This window comes from Thamnophis sirtalis, unplaced genomic scaffold, assembly GCF_051295495.1.
Source record: "Thamnophis sirtalis isolate CommonGarterSnake01/CBP01778 unplaced genomic scaffold, rThaSir2_p1.2 scaffold_3, whole genome shotgun sequence".
In the NCBI taxonomy this organism is placed as follows: domain Eukaryota; kingdom Metazoa; phylum Chordata; class Lepidosauria; order Squamata; family Natricidae; genus Thamnophis; species Thamnophis sirtalis.
Window position 1 is genome coordinate 144,754,894 of NW_028261383.1, and position 12,394 is coordinate 144,767,287.

A 12,394-nucleotide genomic window follows, 5' to 3' on the forward strand; every position below is an offset into this window, starting at 1 on the left:
CTCCCCAGGCTCCGTAGGCCATCTGGAGGCCAGAAATGGGCCTCCCGAACTTTGGGAGCCCTGTTTTTCACTCTCCCCAAGTCTTTGTACGTGCCCTGCACTCACCTGCATCCAAAATGGGCCACGTGGTGACTTCTGGAAGGGGCAGGGTGGGAGGGGCCAGCCAGGAGTGGGATTTGGGGGTTCTCCGAACTGCACAGAATCTTAACTAGAGATTCTTCTGAACCCCTGCAAACCCCAGCCTACCCCTGGGTATAAGCAGATGGAATACCTTGTGCTATACTGATAACACTAGACTGATGGCTGAAAATGTAAATGATCTGCAATCTCTAGTAAGTAAAGCCAAGAAGCACAGTGGGGGAAAAAGGGACTGATTAAATACAAAGAAGGCTAACCAAAGGAACCATCTTCATCATAATCATTTCAAAAAACTGCGTAGAGCATAACAACAGATCATGACTGAAGACAATTGCATTTGGATGGCTCCCTTGGCTCTAGTGAGCTGAATCTGATTGCGTGTCAAAGGCAAGGTTGTATAACAGCTAGGTTGTATAACCACAAATTATTCTGTTTTAACACAGCATTGTGGGATGCACCCTGGGGCAAAGGCTTGGTACCTGGACATATGAGAAGCACTCATCCACTTGCTTCACTATATACTGATGTTCATTCAACATCTCACCCAACTTTTGAAGCTGCAAAACCAATGGTAATGACCCTTCTCCACTTCATGACCTGCTGGCCACAAGATCAGCAGGGTGCAGACAGAGAGTTAAAGATTTACCCTGTGTTCCCACTCTATTTCTCAGTTCACAAACTTCTTGTTTAAGAGGTTGCTAGTCTAAGGTCATTTCCCTCCTTCTCTCTTCCCACGGAGACCCATCCAGTGCACATGCTCTTGGATACTCTTCCCAGGAGCTGTGATTAGCTAAGGGTTAGGCATTGCCTATCCATATCATTTATTCCCTCTAAATAAATCACTTTTCTGCTACACTCATAAAACTTGCCTCACTAATCTTGCCTAGGTTAAATCCCTGCTCTCAGGAATGCTCTTACACACACACACACACACACACACACACACACACACACACACACACACACCATTTCAATCTCCAACTCAAATCATATTTCACACGCTTCCAGAGGTATATAAGAGCAAGCTCTATTGCCACTTACAGCTGGCCATTTGTTTTATGGCACTGATTACTATCTTGACTTAAATTAAGTTTTATACAGGGTTTCACCGTGAGCTCACTGTAGTTTAAAGCATCATTTTTGAAAGCTTGCAAAGGCAACGAGGCTATGAATTATAATACAGCTTTCATTAATCTGTCCTGAGGCAAGCAAAACACAACTCCATCTTTCCCTAGCGGGAGCAAAATGTACACAAATCAAATTTGATACCAAATCAGCTCAGGTTCAGTGTTGTTAATCAGCATACATGCACACAAACACACACACATATGCACAAATACATACAATATGCAAATATGACTGATATTTCCCTCACCGGTAAGTTTAAGTGCTTGAAATGAGATGGATGAGGAGAGTCACGTTGCATAGCCCCATGGTGAGAAAGGCAGCAAATAAATTTAATAAATAAATGATACCTGTTGTAGAGGTAGATTGATTTGTTTAAGAAGGGCTCTCATTGCCATTTGGAGCTCAAAAAAGAGTCGAGTTGGACACTCGGCAGAATGATCCATATTTTCCATAGATTCTGAGCCAGAAAGTCTTTGGATCCATTCCCATTCCTCTCTGTATAGGGAGTGAAGTTAAAATTAGAAATATAACAAAAGTTCATTGCACAAGGAAGAATTTACTGAATGTACATTTGGGCTTTGTTGGGGTTTCTGTTCTCAAATAGTAAAACCTTTTAAACTTGTAACAGGCCCAATTGTTTGTGGTTAAAAAAAGGGGCCAGCTTTCTGATTTCATTCTGCGGGTGCATCTCAAGCTGAAGACTTTCTTTGACTTGCAGGCTGTTCCATATTTCTATAACTTTTAATGCGCATTCCTAGGGGTCTTAAGCGGGCAGGCGGGCTCAATTTTCTCATTAACTCATTTAATTTCTTCATTTGGGTGTAGCTAGCCTGGTTTTTATTTCTCCTCTCTTTTTAAGATAGAAGACATAAAGCTGAAACAAGCGGATTGTTGGAATGTGTATACTTTAATCAGAGGTGGGATTCAGCAGGTTCTGACCAGTTCTGGAGAACCGGTAGTGGAAATTTTGAGTAGTTTGGAGGATGGGTAAATACCACCTCTGACTGGCCCTGCCCCCATCTATTCTCTGCCTCCTGAGTCCCAGCTGGTCAGGAGGAATTGGGGATTTTTGCAGTAACCTTCCCCTGGAGTGGGGAGGGAATGGAGATTTTACAATATCCTTCCCCTGCCACATCCACCAAGCCACGCCTCCTGCCACGCCATGCCCACAAAGCCACACCCACTGAACCAGTAGTAAAAAAATTTGAATCCCACCACTGACTTTAGTGTAGTGGTAGACAGAAGCATCTACAGTACAAGAAAAAGGGGAATGAGGCAAGTACCACCCATTTTCTATATTTATCGTGATGTTACCTAGCATCTGAAAGGGGCAGAGATTAAGGTACAACACTGTGATGTTGCCTTGCTCAAGCAGTAGGTGCCATGGGAAGACCGACGTGGGTCTTTAGGTAGGCAAAACAAATAAGCCCAGCATCTCTGCAAGTCTGTCTGTCTGTCTTTGATAATTACCCATTCAACAGGATTTACAATAAAAGAGCTAATTAGTCCCTGGGTGAAGGCAAGTAGGAACTGTATCCCTGCATCTCACTGTTGAGATATGAAGTCGGCTATTTCTTTCTTTACTTGTCAGGTTCAATTAGTCTGGCTGATTGCTGCAAACTGTGTAAATAAATGATAGATGAGGATAAGAAATCTTGATATTTGTTGTGCCCTGATATTTGTAATGATGAAAAATGTTCTCAGAGATCACCATTCCAATGGGAAAGCAAATTCACAGAATGAGTGAGTGAGTAAGGGAATCCAGACCACATCAACTCAGAAAGCAAATTCTAATCAGCATGATTGGGAGATGTTTCTCCACTTACCTGGACACATTGCAATTGTCTCGGATTTTAACGTGACACAGAATGTTGGGCAGCTTTTGTAGCACAAGAACTTTGATCTGATCGACGGAACTGCAGAGTTTTAAGTAGCCCAAATAAAGGCCTGGAGCCAGACGCTGTTGGCTCCTTCTGTGATAGGAAAGTATGTCCTGTTGAAGAAAAGGAGAAAAAAACAGGTTCAAAAATTTCCTTGACTTTTCTTCCATATAAAAAAGTAAAGGAAGGAGGAAAGGAATAAAATACGGTATTGCCCAAGCAGTGGGCAATATTTTATTTATTATTATGGTTTGTTGCTCAGTCAGGATGTTGTTTGATGGGTGTTAAAGGTATTGTCACCTTTATTATGGTTCATCACACTATTAATGTTATTAGTGATAGTTGTTGTAATAGTAGCAGCAGTAGAAGCAGAAGTACTTCCCTTTGTTTTTCAAATCCCATGCTTCGTTCCTTTTATCTATACATTTTATTGAAAGTTTTAAAGAGAAAAATATAAACGAACACAAACTAATACAGAATGAAGAGAAAAAAAGAGAGAAAAATGCAGAAAGCAACAATAAAAAAATAATACAAAGCTTCTGATTTCCTTTGCAGTAAATACAAGAATAATTACAAAGTTATCTCTTACTCTATGATTATAAAAGAGAAAAAAAGCTTCAAGTCCTGTGTTTTGTTACAAACTAGGCGTTTAATGGCCCCACTGTCACTGGAATTCAAGGGAGTAATCCTTCCAATTTATAATTGGAACATTTTTCTTCTTCCATTTAATCATGTTCAATTCTTGGAGACTTCCTAGATTTGTGATGGTGAACCTATAACACACGTGCCACAGGTGGCACGCAGAGCCCTCTCTGTGGGCATGCCAGCCGTGGCCCAACCCAGCTTCACTGTGCATGTGCTTCCCACCAGCCAGCAGGTTTTCAGGTCTGCCATCCATATGTGGGGGTGGGGTGCATGTAGATGACACGTGTGCACATGCGCCCCAGCCCCGCACATGCATGGTAGAGACCTGTTTTGGCTTCCAGGTCCAAAATGGGGCGGGGGGTCGCACATGCATGTGCAGAGGTGACACGTGCATGCGCAGGAGCAGGCCACACATGGGGTGCCATGTGTGCATTTGCAGGTGGTGGGGCACACAGGAGGTGCACATACTCATTGCATTATGGGTGTGGGTGTGCACATGCGCTTTCAGCACACGACAACAAGGTGAGCCATCACTATCCTTTTTTTTTTTGCCAAAGTTTTTGTGAAATGATTTGCCTTTGCCTGCTTCCCAGAGCTGAGCAAGGGTGGACTGGTCCAAAGTCACCCAGTCTGCTTTCATGCCTAAGGCAGGACTAGAACTCCCAGTCTCCTGTCACAGTTTTCCAGGAGTGGCTCAACTGCAACTGCAGAAAGAAAATTTGCCAAGGTATTCGGAAATAACCCCTTACCTCTATTTAGCCTTGCATTTGGAAGTGAAAATCCTCCTAATCCTAACTTGTTCTAAATGGATGATGAAAGCATTTAAAACAATACTTGGAAGATGTAGAACCACTTAATCTCCCTCCCACATCAGGAGGCTATTAATGACAATCTCACAGTCAGAATTCATTTAGCTCATTTACCAGAGTCTGAAAGTCATGATTATTAGTTCCTATCTTTTGTTTCATTGCTAATATTCTCTATTATCGATCATTGAGAGATGGGTTCAAGCATTTAAAATTGGGGGGGGGTCCAGGGGGGGGAAACAGAATTGGAATTAAACCATATTAAAAAAACAAATCTGGTGTTAATATGGAGAGGTCTCTTGAGACCAAGGAGCTGCAGGAAAGAGATATGGAGTCATTTCGTATCAGTTGGGCAGTTATATAAATTTACTAGCTGAATACCCATGCTTCACTATGAAACTATGTGATCGGACTTGATAAATTGATACTTAAAGCTTGAACATTAATGAGTAGTTACGGTTGGTCTTGATAACTTGAGAATTAAAGCTTGAAAATTATTGTAGAATGTATAACTCCTTAGCATCAGAGCATGTTAATATAAGGTGACTGGCAGTTGGAACTGAGTTCTTTTCAGGTGGGGAGGGGGAGTAGATTGTCTAACTCCTTAGCATCAGAGCATGTTAATATAATACTGTATAAGAAATATTAATGATCTGATGGTCATTTCGACAAATCCTTTTTTAGCGAGCACCTAGAAGCCAAGAGGAACATAAGTGCCAAATTTCAAATTTGTAGGCTTTATGGTTGTGGAGATTTCGCGATGATATGTGAGTGGTATTTGGCTTTTATATATATAAAGATTAAACAAACAAACAAAATGTTATTAATAGATAAATGTGTGTGATCTGGAGAAAAGAGAGTTCATATGTTTTTCTAACTGTTCCTTTTTCTTTCTCCTAAGAAAAAGATTATAGCATTTTTGTTGCTTCAGAATGTAACCTGAGAGTGAATTTGGCAGATTTTGCCAAGGGATTTCAAAAGACAGAGTGGGGAATGGAGGGAGGAAATTAAAGGTGTCAGCAGCTGTCAGAATAAGCTTCCGGTGCTAAACATGGTATGCGACAGGAGTGGTTGTGTTTCCCAAAGCTGACATTTGTCTCTTCTCAGCAAAAAGGGATAGAGTGGCTTCCCTGCTCAGGTTCTAAAATCCAAAGCTATCCACGTGGAGGAGAAAATTTGCAGTACCCCTTAACTGTTGGTCAATGTGTCAAAGGTGTACTTCTAGGAGCACCTTGTGACTGACTAACTGACCACAAGGAGGCAGTGGGGGTGTGGACGGAAAGTTAAAAAAGTTTCTCTCTGTCCATCACTGCTTATTTCTTGTTTAACGTACTGCTAATTTGAGGTCACTTCCTTCTGCTTTTCTTCTTTAGGCACACATCCTTAGATCCAATTCTGGTCCCAATAGGATGTGGTCAGAGGTGGTATACAGCCAGTTCTGACCAATTCTGGAGAACCGGTAGCCGAAATTTTGAGTAGTTTGGAGAACTGGCAAATAAGCTGGCCCGCGCCCACTGCCTCCCAGCTGATCTTATGTTGCCCTGAACAGGAGAATGGAGCTGGATAGCAGGTTAGTTGGCTGGGGAGAGAATGGGGATTTTGCAGTATCCTTCCCCTGCCATGCCCACCAAGCCATGCCCACAGAACTGGTAGTAAAAATTTTTGAATCTCAATGGATGTAGTCACCCAAGTGCTAGGCTTTGTCTATCTTATCATGGGCTTAGTAGTTCTAAAACAGGGGTGTCAACCTCACATCGTCACAGCATAGTCACGACTTCCCCCTCTTTGCTAATCAGTCAATCAAATAAATAAAGATTAGCTAATTCTGCATTTTTAATTGAACCAATTTCCAGTATTCACACCTCCTCACTAAGGGACAGATTGGAAGAAGCCAACAAATACGTCCTTTGAATATATAGCATACGGTGCCTGACAAACTGCAACTGAGTTCCCAAAAGCTTATCCGAAGGAATGTTTGCTTATTTGTTGGAGTTTGGAGAAAATGAGGGTTACCTGAATTGTGATAAGCAAGATGTCTAACGCTGTTGGCTCCTCAGGTGTCGAAAGGGATTTCCTCTGGCTTTGTAGCTTAGATATCTGCATCCATTTGCCATTAAAAAAGGAATAGAGGCTCTCTACCTCTCTGATTGTCACTATGATAACATTGCCATGACGGTCTTTGATCGGTTCATAATAGACTTGGCCCAGGTTGTGTGTACCTAACAGGTTCTGTAGTTGAAGAGGGAAAAGTTGAAGAGCACAAAACACACCATTATTGACTCATTTTCACAGGTCATAATGCACATTTTTTGAATAGCAGAATAGCTTTCAACAGCTGTTCCCAGAAATAAAAACAGCATAACCAGCTAAGCCCTTCAAATGATCATTTGTTTAATGTTGAGCCTTTCTTGTTTCAACAGGGTGGTAAATCGCAAGTAACAATTATCACAACAAGGGAGACCCAACAGTTCTGTTCATTTCAAATTGATGATATCTGTACACTCTTTATATCAACAGAATTAAGCATATATTACTGAAATAGAATATAGCACTTAGCACTTATACATACATACCACTTTACAGTGCTTTTACAGCCCTCTCTAAGCGGTTTACAGAGTCAACCTATTGCCCCCAACGATCTGGGTCCTCATTTTACTGACCTTGGAAAGATGGAAGGCTGAGTCAACATTGAGCCTGGTGGGATTTGAACTGCCACATTGCAGTCAGCCGGCAGTCAGCAGAAGTAGCCTGCAGTACTGCACTCTAACCACTGCACCACCAAATATGTTGGATAGAGCACTGAAATCTGCTTGTAAAGTAATAGTTTTACCTTACTACCTTGCACTGAATCTAGCCACTGCTCCATTTAGCTCAGCATTATCTGCTCTGAAAAGTAGCAGCAGTGCCTGGGGCAGATCCCCAATGTTTCCCCATCCGAGATGTTTTTAACTGGAGCCTGGGACCTTCTGGGAGACAGTATGGGTTTCTACCACTGAATTGGGCTCTTTTCTATGGCATTAAATAGAAAATGATGGAAAAGTTTCATCTAGCTCTACTCCTGCTAATCAATTGACAAAAGGAAGGGATTTCACAAAATGGTCTGCATAAGACGATAAAAATCTTATAATGACAATGTTCCCAGGGAGCTTTAATGAAATTGGACCACATCCATAGGTTTCAATCTCTTCTAACAGATGGGAACTCGAGCATTTTCTTCACAGCATAGAGAATTAATCCAACATGGTGATTATTTGAAATTTGAAATGCCTTCTGCGCTCCTCAGTAGGATGTAGGAACGTTTCTGTTAGGACAGCTGGGTAGAATATGGATGTTTAGTTTATACAGTGACGTGCGGTGAGCTTCATGGCCGGTGAGGCAAGCGCGAAAGGCCCGCCGAAGCCCCAGCGCCGCGTCCGTCATAGAGCGGGACCCTCACTGGCCACAGCTGCAATGTCACGCAGGCTGTGAAAGAAGGAGGAGGAGGAGGGAACCAAATGGGAGGCTTTTACCGGGCCTGCGCCCCACAGCCAGGACCATCCTTGCGCCTCAAGCCACGTTTCTTCCTGCAAAGCCCTTCGGGCGTCAGGTGGAGCTCTTGGGTTGCCCAATCCAGTTCCTCCCAGGTTCAAAATTACGGAGGGAGGAACTGGATGGGCAACCTGAGAGCTCCGCCTGACACCCGAAGGGCTTTGCCTAGTGGGGAAGAAGGCGCCTTCTGTAACACAGAAAAGCGAAGGGCCCCGGGCAAGAGCTGAACACACGCAAGTGCTTTTCGCCCATAATGGCGTCTCTCCTGCATCCAGCTGGGGTGCTTGGGGGCAGAGAGAGAGAGAGAGAGAGACAGAGACAGAGCCGCTGAACAATACTAGTCTGAGGCTTCGCTTGCAGCCCGTCGTTCGTTCCCCCGCTTGTTACTCCGATGCTCTTCAGAAAGAGGCAGCGGTTGCCTGCCTGCTGCGTGTGTGGGGGGAAGAGGAAAAGGAGAGTGAGCAAAATAAACAAATCCTCCTCAAGCCCCGCCGGGAAAAGCAACTGCGCGCGTGCTGTAGCCTGGCTAATTGCAAAAGCAGCCGCTCATGGCGATGCCACACAACGGGATGGATTGGCTGCTGCACCTTTTTGGAAGGAGTGTGGCAAGGAGGGATGAGGGTTATAAGCATCAGGGGGGGGGAAGAGAGAAAGTGACCGCTTCCAAATTGGTAGCCACTTGGATGAAGCAAAAAGGCTGCGTGAGGAGCCGCTGGGAGAGATGCCAGAAAGAGCGTTCCTGTCGCAGCCCAGCCCGCCCTTGCAAACTTTCAGCACCCTAGTTCCAGTGAACCAGGAGGCTGGAGATTTGCCAGTCCGGTGTCTCTCCTTGTCTATTTCTAGGAATGTGCGGCGCTCACACATTGCCTGGCACATGCATAAAAGCGAGTTGCGCCCAGAGTCCCTTTCGCGAGCCAAAAGGAAGTCTTGCTGGGAAGATGCGGCAGCAGGGCTTTAAAGGGCTCCCCCCTCCCCAGCCAGCCAGCCCACCCAGCCCATTCCTCCCCACCACCACTGTGTCCAACAGGCCAGGCATCTCGCGTTTATGGCGGACATAAACGTGAGATGCCTGGCCTGTTGGGACACAGCGGTGAGAATGTCCCTGCCGCCTCTGTGCTCCGCCGCCTCGCCCCCGCCTCCTCTGACCCCACTGCTGTGAAAAAAGAAACACACACACAAATTCCTCACAATCAAAAAATTACAAATCCCCCCTCCCTCCGTCCGATCCACATATCTTTTCCAGCTGTGGAAACTCTCTCAACTCTCCTCATAAGGCATGATTCGCTGCTTCCAGATCAGGAGGCGGGAGAATCAGTGCCTTCTTTGCATACAAACGTTTTTGCTTTTTAACCCTTTCTTAACTTTTAAAAGGCGAAAAATTCCTTATGCAAAGGAGGCCCACAGTTCTCTGGCCTCCTCCTATAGTTAACACTAAGCACTGTTCCAAGTCACTGTGACTTGGAATCTGGTAGCAACTACCGTGGCTTTAATTATTTAAAAAAAATTCTTTAAAATTCTTTCCTTTCCCTCAGGAGACTGGTGAGGCCCTGCCTCCCCTGCCTCTAGTGAATGCACATCCCTGAGTTTATTTAGATTTAGATTTAGATTTTATTAATATTTGTAGGCCGCCCTTTTCCCTGAGGGGACTCAGGGCGGCTCACATAAAATCAGGGAGGGGGAATACAGACATTGACATAGAAACATATAATAAAATAGTAAGCAACATACATTCATCATTCGGGAGGGGCGGCTATCCTTGTCCCCAGGCCTGACGGGCTAGCCAGTTCTTAAGGGCTGTGCGGAAGGCCTGGACGGTGGAGAGGGTACGAATCTCCACGGGGAGTTCGTTCCAATATATTCCCCATCCTGGCGACCTGCAGATGTGATGGAAATTCCTAGAATGTCCAGGCTTGGCACATATAATGTGAGTTTCTGTCCTAGCACACCTGGAGGACTCTAGACTTGGGAAGAGTCTTCCAGTTCTATAAGCCTAGTTCATCTGTTAGCCTCTGAACTAGTCCCCATAGATACATTGACAATGCTGGACTTGAGACCACTAGCACTGATGGAGCTGTTTATCTGCAGATCTCTCTTTCTCCCTCTTTTAAAATCCAATCTTCATTTTGAAGGACATAAGCATTTTGGTTGACTTTGAAAGTCACAAAGCTGAGAGTTGACTGATGCCAAGTGTAATATCAACTACAAATGTACACAACAGAGAGAGAGATCTGTACTTCAGAAAACAATTAGATGATGTATAATTTCTAGGTCAAAATGCATTCCTGCAGAGCTCAGCAGCATTACAGCAGAGTGATGAAAATTTAATAAAAGGCAATGAGGCAGAATCACCTCGGAAGGAAAATTGGTGCCCTTTCTGACTGTTCTTTGAGATATACATTGCAGTCCATCTGGGGCATATATAATTTATGTTTGCTTGTTTTGACATAAACATTGGATATAAATTTCCAGCAATAATGACCATGGATTATCTCAACATCTTTATGCAATATGGCTATTGCATCTCCGGGGGGTTTGCACAGGACAATTTCATGACAGAACATTCAGGCCAACTTTTGAAAGAAAATGACTGCTCCCAGCACTGGGATCAAGACTTTCTAGATGATTAGATCTACTTTAGCTTTGTTCGTACTTTTTGGTAACTCACCTAGGGCTGAGGGACCAGTGTTTGTCTCCTGAAGAGATGCCCAGATGTCTCAAAGAAAAATCCCTAGCATTTTAAATATGCCCGTGACTCTGGAAGCTTTCAAAAGGTCTACAGTATGCAAGTAATGGGGGGGGGGGGCAGCAGGAGTGATTTAAAAGGCAAAACTGAATTGACAATGTGGCACATTGTTCATTATGAAAGCAGAGGGGCTGTACATTAACCTTAATGACATTCTCATTTGATAGATAAAGCCACCCTGAGCTGACTCTATCTGCACTTAGCAGACACTATTTACCTCTGAGCAGCATTATTAAGATTGTTTATAACCAAAGCACTCAGAACAGCCAGGCACACTGGCTGGCATTTAGAAGTGGCTTTAAGTAGCTATTTTAGCTTTAGGCATCCCCGTCCAAGGCACACAGTAGGCGTTCTGTATCCTTATGGGCCCTCTGCTCTTTTTGCTGCCTGTATACAGATTTGCTTAGAGTCAGGTAGACTTAATTTTATTTTTATTTATTTATTTTAATCATTCGGAGATTGCAAGAACTTGATTAGCACGCTCTCTCTCTCTCTGCCCAGGAGGGCTGGACTGCAAAGAACACAAGGCTTGTAAGTCAGACCTGTTATTGCAGCTAGACATGTCCATCTATGTTAGCAAGAAGTATGTGACATTTAGAACCAGGTTTTTAGGGAGTTTATTTCACACACACACACACACGATGGAGAGCATATTTGGGACGCGGCATTTAGCTTTCAAATCTGTCTGGCAGGTTCAGGAGGCATGTATAGTATGAATCTGCAAACACACCTTAGCGTTAAGGATTAGGTATTAGGAGAAATATTAAATTGTTACTAAAATGATATATAATGTATAATTCATATACAGGTAGTTCTCGATTTACAACCCCAACTGTGCCCAGAATTTCCATTGCCGAGCAAGACAGTTGTTAAATGAGTTTTGCCCCATTTTACGACCTTTCTTGCCACAGTTGTTAAGTGAATCACTGGCATTGTTAAGCTAGTAATACGTTGGCTAAGTGACTCTAACTCTTGCCAGAAGGTCACAAAAGGTGACCACATGACCTTAGGAGACTGCAGGTGTCATAAATACATGCCAGTTGCCAAGTGTCCAAATTTTGATCATATGAACATGGGGATGGTCCAAATGGTTGCATGAAAAACAATCATCAGTCACTTTTTTTCAGGGCTTTAGTAACTTTGAACAGTCACTAAATGAATGGTTGTAAGCTGAGGAGTATCTGTATTACTATGGTACATTATTCTGCTTTTGGACAACATGGTCAAACCCACTGTGTATTATTTCCCCCATAGACTGCTCCACATCTTTGTCGGCTACTAGAGGAGGTAAGAAAAATGGACAGATCCCTTAACCATGAAGGAATAAGTGATTGAAGTATCACCAGTGTAGTTCCTCTGTGGTTGGAGTAGACAGATCAGGAAGTGATGAGCAAAACTAATGAGGAAATGTTGCCAAGTACATATTAATAAAACATGCTCGCTTTATTAATACATACACAATATACAATGAGCAAGTCTGATCTGAACATGGGTTTGTTTGTGTTATGGGAATAAAGAAATGGCAT

General features: G+C 43.5%; 1 protein-coding gene across 1 annotated transcript in view; it reads right to left on the bottom strand.

The window, feature by feature from the left end:
• ANKFN1 (ankyrin repeat and fibronectin type III domain containing 1) overlaps nucleotides 1–12,394 on the bottom strand; it is a 131,066-nt gene that overhangs the window by 19,722 nt on the left and 98,950 nt on the right. Inside the window, exons 12-14 of the mRNA XM_087710330.1 lie at nucleotides 6,611–6,826; nucleotides 3,093–3,259; nucleotides 1,614–1,761 (exon numbers count right to left, since the gene is read on the bottom strand). Of these exons, the coding sequence (XP_087566456.1) occupies nucleotides 1,614–1,761; nucleotides 3,093–3,259; nucleotides 6,611–6,826 (531 nt within the window). The remainder of the gene's footprint in view (nucleotides 1–1,613; nucleotides 1,762–3,092; nucleotides 3,260–6,610; nucleotides 6,827–12,394) is intronic.